We start from the raw sequence: 16172 nt of genomic DNA, 5'->3' as shown, positions 1-16172 counted from the left end.
GCCTAAGGATAAAGAAGTGTACTGGGTGTATAATCTATGTTTTTTTAGATTTCACGGTTGCAACTAATGATCTCTGTGTTTCTAAAATCAATGCCTTTCATGTAATCTAATTTTCAAAAGGATGCCATATGTCCTCTTTCATGCTGCTGGTTTTGTGGAGGGTCCTGGAGCCTCTGATAAAAAGGCCTAAGGATAAAGAAGTGTACTGGGTGTATAATCTGTTTTTTTAGATTTCACGGTTGCAACTAATGATCTCTGTGTTTCTAAAATCAATGCCTTTCCTGTAATCTAATTTTCAAAAGGATGACATATGTCCTCTTTCCTGCTGCTGGTTTTGTGGAGGGTCCTGGAGCCTCTGCTAAAAAAAGACCTAAGGATAAATAAGTGTACTGGGTGTCTAATCCAGTTTTTTTTAGATTTCCCGGTTGCAACAAATTATCTCTGGGTTTCTCAAATCAATGCCTTAAATGTAATCTATTGTTCAAAAGGATGCCATATGTCCTCTTTCCTTTTTTTTTTTTTTTTCTCTGTATTTTTGTTTATTTTAGAAAATATAATGCACTTATAGGTTCACTAAGATTATGACTTTGCACACTGCCATTTTCCATGCAGCATTTTGACATGTCGTGTGATATGACTAGAAGAATGGTATGTTTTTAATCAGCTGAGCATAATAAAAATAAAAAATAAACTAATTTAACTTGAGTTAATAACTGAAGCATGACTTCAGGAGTCAGGTGTGGTCGTAGGTAGTGGTTGTTAGCAGATTCTTTTTAATGCAAATTGCAATTGCCACAGCGTGCATAAAATGTGCGTCACTAGTCCAAATCTTACCTTTTTTTTTCATTCAGGATTAGTTTGGTGTCCGGCGCCATATTAGAAACGCAAAAAACAGGTCTCCGTACCCGTTGATATAAGGGGTGACTAGTGCTTTTACCAGGCTCCTCTTGGATAGCCCCAGAAAGTGTGACTATGAATCCCAAAAAGAAAATTAAATTAAGGTTGAAAACTAACTCCAAAGTAAATTGTAAGACCTGGAGCTCCTCAAACACACGTCCTACCGCAACAGCTATAGGCTCCGCCCCCCCAAATCTTACCTTTTTAATGCCAATTGATATTGCCACAGCTGGAACAACAGTAAATAACATGTGCGTCACCACAGTCTCCGAAGCTGTTGTCGGATGTATACAAAAACACTGATAAAGTATTCCTTTAGGGGCGCAAAGAGATGGCTACCGGAACACTCCAGGAACTTCCCAAGAGTCGCTGTCTTGTGTTTCTGGTGACGTTGGAGACATATGGGTAGTGTACAGGGAGGCCCAAAATCCTCTCCATCTCTGTGCACCACAGGACAGGACGTCCTTGTCATCCATAAGCACATGAAATTGCTTGCATTTTCCTTGGTTCAAGAAGTTCAGCTTTTGTGGTGATAGTACAGAATTAAATAAACTTTGGTTTCCTACCATACTCAAGACAATCTTGTAGTTCAAGCTTCGGACTTGCTGTGGGAAACAGTGGCCTGTCCATACCAGGAAGATGATTTAGACAGAAGTAACGGGCTCTGATTGCAGGTGACACATGTTTATCGTCAATCATCAAAGGGGTTGCGTGCAGAATATGGCTGATGGCCCCTTATTCACATGTTTGTCCAGAGCCACAACATTTGCAAACAGCTAGAAGAAAGGTTGGTTCTCACCAGCCTTAAGTTGAGCTTCAATTACCAAATGCTGATATTAAAAAAATAGAAAAACAGTGCCTTAAAAAACACATTTGCAATATGGATTCACCAGAGCAAGGTCATTGCAAGTACTTCCCACGATAACAAAATTAAAATGCCACAACTCCGCAATCTTCCCCATCACATTATTATTGTCACACTCCATTGTACTCCTATGCCCACCTCCCTGCTCTTGTTTTTGTTGAGGGTCCTGGAGCCTCTGCTAAAAAGACCTATGGATAAATAAGTGTACTGGGTGTTTTTCTATTTCCAGGGTCATATAAATGATCTCTGGGATTCTAAAATCAATGCCTTTCCTGTAATCTATTATTCAAAAGGATGACATATGTCCTCTTTCATGGTGTTGTTTCGGTTGAGGCTCCGGGACCCTCTTATTAAAAAGGCCTGAGGATAAATAAGTGTACTGGGTGTCTAATCAATGTTTTTTTCTATTTCCCGGTTGCAAATAATGATCTGTGGGTTTCTAAAATCAATGCCTTTCCTGTAATCTATTATTCAAAAGGATGACATATGTCCTCTTTCATGCTGTTGTTTCGGTTGAGGCTCCGGGACCCTCTTATTAAAAAGGCATGAGGAAAAATAAGTGTACTGCGTGTCTAATCAATGTTTTTTTCTATTTCACGGTTGCAAATAATGATCTGTGGGTTTCTAAAATCAATGCCTTTCCTGTAATCTATAATTCAAAAGGATGACATGTGTCCTCTTTCATGCTGTTGTTTCGGTTGAGGCTCCGGGACCCTCTTATTAAAAAGGCCTGAGGATAAATAAGTGTACTGGGTGTCTAATCAATGTTTTTTTCTATTTCCCGGTTGCAAATAATGATCTGTGGGTTTCTAAAATCAATGCCTTTCCTGTAATCTATTATTCAAAAGGATGACATATCTCCTCTTTCATGCTGTTGTTTCGGTTGAGGCTCCGGGACCCTCTTATTAAAAAGGCCTGAGGATAAATAAGTGTACTGGGTGTCTAATCAATGTTTTTTTCTATTTCCCGGTTGCAAATAATGATCTGTGGGTTTCTAAAATCAATGCCTTTCCTGTAATCTATTATTCAAAAGGATGACATATGTCCTCTTTCATGCTGTTGTTTCGGTTGAGGCTCCGGGACCCTCTTATTAAAAAGGCCTGAGGATAAATAAGTGTACTGGGTGTCTAATCAATGTTTTTTTTTATTTCCCGGTTGCAAATAATGATCTGTGGGTTTCTAAAATCAATGCCTTTCCTGTAATCTATTATTCAAAAGGATGACATATGTCCTCTTTCATGCTGTTGTTTCGGTTGAGGCTCCGGGACCCTCTTATTAAAAAGGCCTAAGGATAAATAAGTGTACTGGGTGTCTAAAAAATTTTTTTTCTATTTCACGGTTGCAAATAATGATCTGTGGGTTTCTAAAATCAATGCCTTTCCTGTAATCTATTATTCAAAAGGATGACATATGTCCTCTTTCATGCTGTTGTTTTGGTTGAGGCTCCGGGACCCTCTTATTAAAAAGGCCTGAGGATAAATAAGTGTACTGGGTGTCTAATCAATGTTTTTTTCTATTTCCCGGGTCATATAAATGATCTCTGGGATTCTAAAATCAATGCCTTTCCTGTAATCTATTATTCAAAAGGATGACATATCTCCTCTTTCATGCTGTTGTTTCGGTTGAGGCTCCGGGACCCTCTTATTAAAAAGGCCTAAGAATAAATAAGTGTACTGGGTGTCTAATCAATGATTTTTTCTATTTCCCGGGTCATATAAATGGTCTCTGGGTTTCTAAAATCAATGCCTTTCCTGTAATCTATTATTCAAAAGGATGACATATCTCCTCTTTCATGCTGTTGTTTCGGTTGAGGCTCCGGGACCCTCTTATTAAAAAGGCCTGAGGATAAATAAGTGTACTGGGTGTCTAAACAATTTTTTTTTCTATTTCCCGGGTCATATAAATGATCTCTGGGATTCTAAAATTAATGCCTTTCCTGTAATCTATTATTCAAAAGGATGACATATGTCCTCTTTCATGCTGTTGTTTCGGTTGAGGCTCCGGGACCCTCTTATTAAAAAGGCCTGAGGATAAATAAGTGTACTGGGTGTCTAATCAATGTTTTTTTCTATTTCCCGGGTCATATAAATGATCTCTGGGATTCTAAAATCAATGCCTTAACTGTAATCAATTGTTCACAAGGATGCCATATGTCCTCTTTCATGCTGTTGTTTGAGTTGAGGCTCCGGGAGCCTCTTATAAAAAGGCCTAAGGATAAAGAAGTGTTCTGGGTGTCCAAGCAATGTTTTTTTTATTTCACAGTTGCAAAAAAATTATCTATGGCTTTGTAAAATCTATGCCTTACCTGTCATCTATTGTTCAAAAGGATGCCATATGTCCTATTTCCTGCTGTTGTTTTTGTTGGGGGTCCGGAACACTATTCTAAAAAGGTCGAAGGAGAACGACCTGTACTGTACTTGGTGTCCAATCATGTTTTTGTTTTCAATTTCACGGTTCATAATAAATATCGCCGTGTAACTAAAATCAATGCCATACCTGTACTCTGTTGTTCAAAAGTGGTGTTTCATTCTGTTGTGGTTGTTGAGGGTCGTGGCCGTGGGACAGCGTATAAAACGGCTGAAGGAGAACAACCTGTACAGCCTTGCTCCTCTTTTTAGGCAGGCCAGCTCTTTGCATACATGCCCACAGACTGTGTAACGCATGCCTCTTTTAGGGAGAGGTGCAGCCATAATGCAGGGTCAGAACCTCTGCCTGCAACTGTTATACTCGATTTTGCGAAAGGAAGTAACCTTACCATGGTTCCCTGCACGCACATATTGTTGTTATATTTTGGTGAGGGTAATCATGATGGCCATGTAGACCACCACCACTGAGAGTCCTGGAAGTAACAGGGATGAGATGAAAGAGCTAAGAATAGTAGAACTTGAAACAACAGAGTTAGCCATGGGTGTTAGTGCAAAACCGCTTGGTTTTTTTTTGGCTTTGGGTGCGGCTATTCATGCAGGCCATATAGAGCTGCCACCATTCGGTGTTGTATCAGCTATTAAACTAATAAGAACAGTACTACCAAAATACAGCCAATGAAGGGCCTTATGAAGACTGAGCCAAGGTTGGATTGTAGTATTTGGTTAGGCTAATCATGATGGCCATGTAGACCACCACCGAGAGTCCTGGAAGTAACAGGGATGATGAGATGAAAGTTCTAAGAATAGTACTACTTGAAACAACAGAGTTAGCCATGGGTGTTAATCCAAGACCGCTTGGATTTATTTTTGTATTGGGTGCGGCTAATCATGCAGGCCATATAGAGCTGCCACCATTCGGTGTTATATCAGCTATAAAAATAATAAGAACTGTACTATCAAAATACAGACAATGAAGGGCCTATGAAGACTGAGCAAAGGTTGGATTGTAGTATTTTGTTTGGCTAATCATGATGGCCATGTAGACCACCCATAACAGGGATGAAAGTGCTAAGAATAGTACTAATTGAAACAACCGAGTTAGCCATGGGTGTTAGTCTAAGACCACTCGGCTTTTTTTTGGGTTTGGGTGCAGCTAATCATGAAGGCCAGATAGACCTGCCACCATTTGGTGTTGTAACAGGTATTAAACTGCAAAGAACAGTACTACTTAACACAACCTACTTGCCATGGGTCCCAGAGCATATGTTTGGTTATTATATTTTGTAAGGGTAATCATGCAGGCCATATAGACCTCCACCGATAGGGTGAGTATGAGTAACAGCTATTAAAATGCGAAGGACATTACTAATTAACACAACATAGTTACCATGGGTCGCAGACCAAGAGCAGATGTCTTATTATTATATTTTGTATGGGTAATCATCCAGGCCGTATAGACCTCACCAAATAGGGGGAGTTACAGAGATTAAAGTGCTAAGAATGGTAGTACTTAAAACACAACCTAGTTAAAATAGGTACCAGACCGCATGTCTTATTATTATATTTTTTCAGGGTAATCAGGCAGGCCATATAGAACACCCCCGATAGGGGGGGGGAACAGGGATTAAAGTGCTAAGAAAAGTACTAATTAACACAAGCTAGTTGGGTCCAAGAACGCATGTTTAATTATTAGACTTTATTAGGGTAATTATATATCTAACAAATCTATCTATTTCTCTTCTATCGATTCTATCTAACTATCAATCTATGTATATCTATCTATCCTATCTATCAATCTATCTTCTGTCCGGGATGTTTTGAGACAGCCACTTTGGGAATGTTAGTTGATTTACGCCCATTATGGCTTAAAACCAGACTCTGCATAAACTATGTAATTTTCCATGGGAGTTTTGCCAGGGATCCCCCTCCAGCATGCGACAGTCCAGGTGTTAGTACCCTTGAAACAACTTTTCCATCACTATTGTGGCCAGAAAGAGTCCTTGTAGGTTTTAAAGTTCGCCTGCCTATTGAACCGAAAATTTTAGGTTCGCGACATCACTAGTGTCCTACACTTAGTATCTCTGTCATAAGCTGCCATCCTCCTGACTATAGATTTACTTGTGTAGATTTCCACCATATATCAATGCAAGGTTTATTTCTAATTATGAACAAGATTTCATATGTTGCCACCTATTATTTAGGAATAAATCTTCTACACACCTATTAAACAAAACTCATAGAAATCCTTATTAGTTAATTTATTTTCTACTACAGTTGGATTCAACTAAAGGATAAATATTTCTTCCTACAGGAATTAGGAAATTCAGCAATTCAGGTGAATATCCTGACAATTGACTAATTGTATCACATTATAATTGTTTCACTACTTTTTATTGTATTTTTTTATATTTATAATTTTGTTGTTGATATTTACATATATATATATATGGATTAATATGTGATATTGATCACTATTACCACTAGTTTTCCTAATTTTGTGATTCTTTTTTGTCACTCAAATTGACACCATATTATTGGTTATTATTGTTTATATTCACATATTCACATTTATCCCCTTTCACTAATTATATTATATTCTTTGACACATTAGAAGACCCAGTCTCTAGTGTCTCTATTTGTCTTACTCATTTAAACAGTAGGGCGCCCCCTCACTTTTTTGTAGCAGAACTCACTGCTTTTTAAAAATCCATTGAAATGGCTATTGAACAAGGTATTCCTGAATTTGTGATCAGTACTGACTCAAATTATGTGCGTAAACGTTTTGTTGAATACCTGCCAACCTGGCATGCAGAAAACCAACAAAAAAACAGTCAAACATGGCAAGTTGTTCGGCAAAATTGATAAGTTAGTAGTGTTCAATGGTTTAACCATACACTGGAAAAAGACCAAGGGTCGTTCCAGAATTCTAGGTCCTGATAAGGAAGGCAATGATCTTGCAAATTCATTAGCCAAACAAGGAGCCATAACTGTGGAGCTCCTCAATATTGACCACTTAATGGGTGCAATTCACGTAGAAGCCATTACCAGAAACTAGGCTAAACAACAAAATGAGCTTAACCTGGTATAATGGAGTCAAAATCCTCCTAGTGAGGACCTGATCACTAGTCAAAAAGAAGACCCCATTATAGGTATCTTCTATAAACACATAGAAGATCCTGAAAACAACCACATCTCAAAAAAGGGCTGTATTGGCAAGGAAGATCTTAGAATCTTATTGAAATCCAAATCACAATTCAAATCACAGGATGGTTTATTAATTAGAACCTCCAAAACAGGTATCCAACAATAGGTGGTAACTACCCAGTTCAGAGGTCTCATGCTTCAACATGCCCATGATGCACCCATATCTGGCCATCGTGGTGCCAAATTAAAGTATGAAATATTGCATGACTATGCTTTTTGGGCTCATATGTTGGAGGATATTCAAACCTACTGTCAAAGTTGTTTAATCTGTCCACGGTTCCAACCCACTGCACCAACGCATAGAGCACCATTGCAGAAAAGGGGGATGGTATTGCCATGGTCATATATACAAATTGATTTTATTGGTCCAGTAACTAGATCATCTAGAGGTAACAGATACATGTTAACAGTAACATGTCTGTTCACTAAATGGGTAGAGTGCATCAGTGCATATAATAATAGTGCTGAAACATGTACAGCATTGCTCATAAACCACGTGTTTTCCAGATTTGGTTTACCCCAGAGAATCGAATCCTATCGGGGAACCCACTTCACTAGTGAAGTGATGAACAAGATGCGGAAAATACTAGGGGTTAAAAGAAAGCTCCATATTGCTTATAGAGCTGCCTCTAGTGCTGGTGTAAAGCGTTACAACCAGTCCATTGCGAAAATACTCAAAAAGTTTGTGAGTGAAACAGGTAAGGCCTGGGATGTAAAACTACCTCTAGTCCTAATAGCATTGAGAGCAACCCCAAGTAGTGCTACTAAGATGTCAACTTTTGAATTGATGACTGGTTCTACCTCAACATTTACTGTACCGTACATGAGACCAAACCTTAACAAATGCTTCTACTACACACCTATATGTGGAAAACTTAAGAAAGCATCTGAAATATGCTTTTGCCTTTGCTCAAAAGAACACAGAGAAGGCCGCAACTGCTGCTAAAACCAATTATGATCTCAAAACTTCCAAAAAGGAATATGAAATGAATGATAAAGTTTATCTTTATAACTTTGGAAGAGATCAGGTTAAGAAGAAGAAATTTCTTCCTTCATGGAAGGGTCCATTACTGACAAAATATCTCCAGTTGCCTATAAAATTAGGATCCCTAAAAATTATACTTTTATAGATAAATGGGTCCATATTAATCAGCTGCGAGCGTGCCATCCTAAATCCCAACTACTACTACTACTAAGTCATAGAGGGAGAATGAAGTGTCATATCCCCAAATGCACTAATAAAGTATTGTATTTTGATAAATAAATAAGATATCTATTCACCAATTACTGGACTTTAATTCAATTCCAATACATGTTCCCTACATATATTAAAATTGAAAGGGGGAATTATGTCATGTAAAAGGTGAGATATCATTGGAAGCTATGTGCACAGATATCATATTGATTAATTCATTCATATAGGACGCTATTGGTATCAGCTTTATTGCTGTATGATACAGCATTGGGAATAACACTGAAATGGGTGATGTTGACCCCCCCTTCTTGTTGTCAAAGACACATTGCAGACCTAACATGTCCCAGAGAGCAAACCTTTGTCCCAAACTCAAAGGAATTGCATTTAAGGACTTCCTGCCTAATACATGTAATACAATTAAACATCCCCCTGCAAGCAGCCTGGATGTCTACAGTGTGGAAGAGATCTCAGGATAGACAACAAATTTAAATATCTATTATCTGGCTGTAAATTGTCTCATGCTGAGATCCAATACACAAGCTCCCAGACAATCTGACAGTTTAAGTCTCTGTATGACATGGGAAGCTAAATATCTCTCAAATAAATGATTTGTGCCTAATCCTCATAATAATTAAAAAAGATCATATTGAAAACATCTATCTATCTATATATATATATATATATATATATATATATATATATATATATTTGTATTGATCTAAACATTATACTATATTGAATAAATGTCTGCTGTATTGAATAATAAGCTGCATTGATGAATTTAAAATGTGCTCCAAAATCTCAGAATAATAACACTGCTTCTTTTATTTCAGACATCTGATTAGACAGAAGATTCCCAATGTGAAGGGATATACAGGCAATAAGTTGTTCAATGAATTATACCTTATTTGTGTTTTCATGCATTCAAAATAACATTATCAAAAGATGTACTAAATATGGGTTATATTTATATTGAAATAGAATGAGACCTAAATGAGCATGTTTTACTATAAAATTTATAAATTCCATGTTTGGTCTTGAACTGTACATCTTCAATAGTATTAAATAGTCCCATATATGCTGACCAGATAAGTTTATCGAACTAGAAAATATGAGTATAGACATTTATATGAACTAGATAAGTTTATCGAACTAGAAAATATGAGTATAGACAAATATTACGTATAGACATTTGATCAAAATATATATTAAGAAACAGACGGCTAAATTACTAGTTGTGTGTTACGGTTTTAACGCTGAAAAAATGGCAATTTAAGCGTAAAACCAGTAATGCAGCCATTACGAGTCGTGTCAGTATAGCTATACCGCAAGCATTTTAGCCTGTAACGCTGTAACATTTTTGCGTGGGATTTTCATAGCGCCTGTATTACATGTTATGCGGTGAGGCTAAAATGCTTCAGTTACAGCCTATACCGACACAATCTATTCCGCTATCTGAGACCAGTAGTTAGTAGTTTTGCGGCACAAATTTTTTTCACAAATCTCATAACTAAAGTGTTACAAAGTACACTAACACCCATGTTCTCACTGTCTTTAGAAACTGTGAGCGGATTTTCAGGGGTTAGTGTTAGTTTTTTTTTAAAAAAAAAATTGGGTGTTTTTTTTTAGATTAGGGTTTTGGGCTTTAGGTAAAAAAGCTGAATGCCCTTTTCAGGGCAATGTAAAAAACCATAATGCCCTTTTAAGGGCAATGACCATACAAATGCCCTTTTCAGGGCAATGGCTAGCTTAGGTTTTTGTTAGAGTTAGGTTTTATATTTTGGGGGGTTGGTTGGGTGGTGGGTTTTACTGTTGGGGGGTCTTTGTATTTTTTTCCAGGTAAAAGAGATGATTTCTTTAGGGCAATGTCCCACAAAAGGCCGTTTTAAGGGCTATTGGTAGTTTATTGTAGGCTAGGGTTTTTTTTTTATTTTGGGGGGGCTTTTTATTTTATAGGGCTAGATAAGGTGTAATTGATTTTATTTTGGTAATAAAGTTTTTATTTATTTTAAGATAGGGATATTGTAATTTTAATATAAAGTTAGGGGGTTGCTAGGTTTAGGGGTTAATAGTTAAATTTAGTTTTTTGCGATGTGGGGGGCTGGCGGTTTAGGGGTTAATGGGTTTATTGAGTGGCGGCGATGTTGGGAGCAGCAGATTTGGGGTTAATAACTTTATTATAGTGTTGGCAATGTTGGGGAGTGGCGGAATAGGGGTTAATAACTTATTAGTGGCGGCGATGTCGGGAGCGGCAGATTAGGAGTTAATAACTTTATTATAGTGTCGGTGATGTCGGAGAGCGGCGGAATAAGGGTTGGTTGTTGTGTTAATAATATACAATTTATCTGGTTGTTATTAATTAGGCATTGTAACTTAGTGACCAATATAGTGGCAGTAAATTAGAGTTGCTGGCTAATTATAGATTGTTCTGGAATTCTCATTTGTGATATCTTAATAGGCGTAAACTTGTATAATTGATTTATAATCTAGTTTTTACATAAATAAATTAAATGTGTATATAAAGGTAACTGAACAGAACTAAGGATTAAATGTTATATTTTAGTTAGAATTATTGTTGTGTAAGTATATAACACATTGGTGGCAACTGCTAAGATAAATATACCAACATAGTTTGGACTGCTGAAATATAATAAATAATAGTGTAACCTAGGATATATATTACATAACTGGAGTACACCGCTGAGATAATATTTATAGTGATATTCTATTAATAAAAGACCTTAACAGGTGGATAGGTAGATCTGAGTATCATCAGCATAGAGGTGATAGTTAAAGCCATAGCTACTGATAAGTTTACCCAGTGAGAAAGTATAAATAAAGAAGAGTAGAGGACCCCAAACAGAGCCTGTTGTGTAGCATCCTTCTCCCCTCAGCTATAGTTCTCTCCTCTCTACCTGTGATCTCACTGTGCTCAGGAATCCTTCACCCCCTCAGCTATAGTTATCTCCTCTCTACCTGTGATCTCACTGTGCTCGGGAATCCTTCACCCCTCAGCTATAGTTATCTCCTCTTTACCTGTGATCTCACCATGCTCAGGAATCCTTCTTACCTCAGCTATAGTTATCTCCTCTCTACCTGTGATCTCACTTTGCTCAGGAATCCTTCACCCCTCAGCTATAGTTAACTCTTCTCTACCTGTGATCTCACCATGCTCAGGAATCCTTCTTACCTCAGCTATAGTTATATCCTCTCTACCTGTGATCTCACTGTGCTCATGAATCCTTCACCTCTCAGCTATAGTTATTTCCTCTCTACCTGTGATCTCACCATGCTCAGGAATCCTTCACCCCCTCAGCTATAGTTATCTCCTCTCTACCTGTGATCTCACCATGCTCAGGAATCCTTCACCCCCTCAGCTATAGTTATCTCCTCTCTACCTGTGATCTCACTGTGCTCAGGAATCCTTCACCCCTCAGCAATAGTTATCTCCTCTCTACCTGTGATCTCACTGTGCTCGGGAATCCTTCTTACCTCAGCTATAGTTATCTCCTCTCTACCTGTGATCTCACCATGCTCAGGAATCATTCTCCCCTCAGCTATAGTTATCTCCTCACTACATGTGATCTCACCATGCTCAGGATTCAGGAATCCTTCACCCCCTCAGCTATAATGATCTCCTCTCTACCTGTGATCTCACTCTGCTTAGGAATCCTTCTCCCCCTCAGCTATAGTTATCTCGCCTCTACCTGTGATCTCACTGTGCTCAGGAATCCTTCACCCCCTCAGCTATAGTTATCTCGCCTCTACCTGTGATCTGATTGTGCTCAGGAATCCTTCTCCCCTCAGCTATAGTTATCTCGCCTCTACCTGTGATCTGATTGTGTTCGCTTCTACCTGTGATCTCACCATGCTCAGGAATCCTTCTCCCCTCAGCTATAGTTATCTCCTCACTACCTGTGATCTCACCATGCTCAGGATTCAGGAATCCTTCACCCCCTCAGCTATAGTGATCTCCTCTCTACCTGTGATCTCACTCTGCTTAGGAATCCTTCTCCCCCTCATCTATAGTTATCTCGCCTCTACCTGTGATCTGATTGTGCTCAGGAACCCTTCTCCCCTCAGCAATAGTTATCTCGCCTCTACCTGTTATCTGATTGTGCTCAGGAATCCTTCTCCCCTCAGCTATAGTTATCTCCTCTCTACATGTGATCTCACTGTGCTCAAGTATCCTTCTCCCCTCAGCTATAGTTATCTCCTCTCTACCTGTGATCTCACTGTGCTCAGGTATCCTTCTCCCCTCAGCTATAGTTATCTCCTCTCTACATGTGATCTCACCGTGCTAAGGAATCTGTTACGGTACCAACAGGATACCAAGGGTTAACACCCGGGAACAATGTCCTGAATAGGGAATCAGCAACTCACAACCCAGCCAGTTTTTTAGGTTTAAAACAGAATGTACTTTATTAAGGGCCATATGCCCAGTATTTATGCAGGTCTGACCCCAGATGGGGGGTTGAAAGAATGTTTTACATTAGATAGAGGGACAACGCCCTTTGACAGGCCACAATAGAATCACAGTACTTTACTTAGGCAGATAACAAGTTAAACACAAGACACACTTGATCCTTTCTTATCACTGGGGCGTCTGCTCTCTAGATGTGATTGAACAATGGGAATGTTTATCACTTAAACTTAATTATAGCTGATGCCAGCAAACCTGTCTTTAGAAAATAGCTTCTCAAAGCTGAACAAGGTTAACCCTTCCAGTACTGACAGAAGGGTCTGTCACAGAATCCTTCTCCCCTCAGTTATAGTTATCTCCTCTCTACATGTGATCTCACTGTGCTCAGGAATCCTTTTCCCCTCAGCTATAGTTATCTCCTCTCTACATGTGATCTCACTGTGCTCAGGAATCCTTCTCCCCTCAGCTATAGTTATCTCCTATCTACCAGTGATCTCACCGTGCTCAGGAATCCTTGTCCCTCTCATCAGGTCCCTGATCAAGCAGACCAGCAGCAATGTGTACATCACACAGATCAATCCTTTGCACAAGTGATTTATCCATTGTGTATTCTTCCGATATCCTGTAACACAGTGACATTAGGCTCAGGATTAAAAACTTTAAGAGGGAGAGATAAAATTGCTGAAATTTCATTTAATTGTAATAACTTTATAACAATGGTCAGGATCCCAATCTCCCGTTATTAGGGTTTATAATACTTGTTAGTTACATTTATAAATACAAATTTATTTTCTTCATTGTTTTCTTTCAAACAGGTGTTGAGAGTTCACAATCCATTACCCTTGGGAACTATTCTTCCATGCCACTAGGAAGAGGCAAAGATTCCCAATCCCCAAGAGCTCTATAAAACCCCTTCCACTTTTGTCTTGTTTTTGCCTCCACTGGAGGAGGTTGAAGATGTGCATTTATTATCGGAAGAATAAAAGAAAATAACAAAAATTTCATTTTCAACATTTTCTTTGAATACCGAAAACTTAAAAAAAAGAAAATCAGTGTGTATTAGTGTGTATCTGTGTGCTATCAGTACCTGTGTATCAGTGTGTATTAGTGTGTATCAGTGTGGTGCTAGCAGTACCTGTGTATTAGTGTGTATCAGTGTGTATCAGTGTGCTAGCAGTACCTGTGTATCAGTGTGTATTAGTGTGTATCAGTGTGCTAGCAGTACCTGTGTATTAGTGCATATCAGTGTGTATCAGTGTGCTAGCAGTACCTGTGTATCAGTGTGTATCAGTGTGCTAGCAGTACCTGTGTATTAGTGTGTATCAGTCTGCTAGCAGTACCTGTGTATCAGTGTGTATTAGTGTGTATCAGTGTGTATCAGTGTGCTAGCAGTACCTGTGTATTAGTGTGCATCAGTGTGTATCAGTGTGCTAGCAGTACCTGTGTATTAGTGTGCATCAGTGTGTATCAGTCTGCTAGCAGTACCTGTGTATCAGTGTATTTTAGTGTGTATCAGTGTGCTAGCAGTACCTGTGTATTAGTGTGCATCAGTGTGTATCAGTCTGCTAGCAGTACCTATGTATCAGAGTGTATTAGTCTGCTAGCAGTACCTGTGTATCAGTGTGTGTCAGTGTGTATCAGTGTGCTAGTAGTACCTGGGTATTAGTATGTATCAGTGTGCTAGCAGTACCTGTGTATCAGTGTGTATCAGTGTGTGTCAGTGTGTATCAGTGTGCTAGTAGTACCTGTGTATTAGTGTGTGTCAGTGTGTATCAGTGTGCTAGCATTACCTGTGTATCAGTGTGTATTAGTGTGTATCAGTGTGCTAGCAGTACCTGTGTATCAGTGTGTTAGCAGTACCTGTGTATCAGTGTGTGTCAGTGTGCTAGTAGTACCTGTGTATTAGTGTGAGTCAGTGTGTATCAGTGTGCTAGCAGTACCTGTGTATCAGTGTGCTAGCAGTACCTGTGTATCAGTGTGTGTCAGTGTGTATCAGTGTGGTAGCAGTACCTGTGTATTAGTGTGTATCAGTGTGCTAGCAGTACCTGTGTATCAGTGTGTATCAGTGTGCTAGCAGTACCTGTGTATCAGTGTGTGTCAGTATGTATCAGTGTGCTAGCAGTACCTGTGTATCAGTGTGTATCAGTGTGCTAGCAGTAACTGTGTATCAGTGTGTGTCAGTGTGTATCAGTGTGCTAGCAGTACCTGTGTATTAGTGTGTATCAGTTTGCTAGCAGTACCTGTGTATCAGTGTGTGTCAGTGTGTATCAGTGTGCTAGTAGTACCTGTGTATTAGTATGTATCAGTGTGCTAGCAGTACCTGTGTATCAGTGTGTAACAGTGTGCTAGCAGTACCTGTGTATCAGTGTGTGTCAGTGTGTATCAGTGTGCTAGCAGTACCTGTGTATCAGTGTGTGTCAGTGTGTATCAGTGTGCTAGCAGTACCTGTGTATCAGTGTGTGACAGTGTGTATCAGTGTGCTAGTAGTACCTGTGTATTAGTATGTATCAGTGTGCTAGCAGTACCTGTGTATCAGTCTGTGTCAGTGTGTATCAGTGTGCTAGTAGTACCTGTGTATTAGTATGTATCAGTGTGCTAGCAGTAGCTGTGTATCAGTGTGTGTCAGTGTGTATCAGTGTGTTAGTAGTACCTGTGTATTAGTATGTATCAGTGTGCTTGCTAGCAGTGTGTATCAGTGTGTATCAGTGTGCTAGTAGTACCTGTGTATTAGTATGTATCAGTGTGCTAGCAGTACCTGTGTATCAGTGTGTGTCAGTGTGTATCAGTGTGCTAGTAGTACCTGTGTATTAGTATGTAATAGTGTGCTAGCAGTGTGTATCAGTGTATGTCAGTGTGTATCAGTGTGCTAGTAGTACCTGTGTATTAGTATGTATCAGTGTGCTAGCAGTGTGTATCAGTGTATGTCAGTGTGTATCAGTGTGCTAGCAGTACCTGTGTATTAGTAATGTATCAGTGTGCTAGCAGTGTGTATCAGTGTATGTCAGTGTGTATCAGTGTGCTAGTAGTACCTGTGTATTAGTATGTATCAGTGTGCTAGCAGTGTGTATCAGTGTATGTCAGTGTGTATCAGTGTGCTAGCAGTACCTGTGTATTAGTAATGTATCAGTGTGCTAGCAGTGTGTATCAGTGTATGTCAGTGTGTATCAGTGTGCTAGTAGTACCTGTGTATTAGTATGTATCAGTGTGCTAGCAGTGTGTATC

The 16172-nt window shown here is 39.0% G+C and overlaps 1 protein-coding gene across 3 annotated transcripts in view; it reads right to left on the bottom strand.

Annotated features, from left to right (window-relative positions):
* LOC128652800 (uncharacterized) overlaps positions 1 to 16172 on the bottom strand; it is a 600730-nt gene that overhangs the window by 59135 nt on the left and 525423 nt on the right. For 2 of the 3 annotated variants that reach the window (XM_053705739.1, XM_053705740.1), the window contains exon 5: positions 13450 to 13572. The exons of the other annotated variant lie outside the window; for it this stretch is intronic. In XM_053705739.1, coding sequence (XP_053561714.1) covers positions 13450 to 13572 — 123 coding nt within the window. The remainder of the gene's footprint in view (positions 1 to 13449; positions 13573 to 16172) is intronic. 3 annotated transcript variants of the gene reach the window in all.

The sequence above is a fragment of the Bombina bombina genome, chromosome 3, assembly GCF_027579735.1.
Source record: "Bombina bombina isolate aBomBom1 chromosome 3, aBomBom1.pri, whole genome shotgun sequence".
NCBI lineage: Eukaryota > Metazoa > Chordata > Amphibia > Anura > Bombinatoridae > Bombina > Bombina bombina.
Note: the sequence above shows the minus strand (reverse complement) of the source record. Positions and strands in the feature narration are given on the sequence as shown.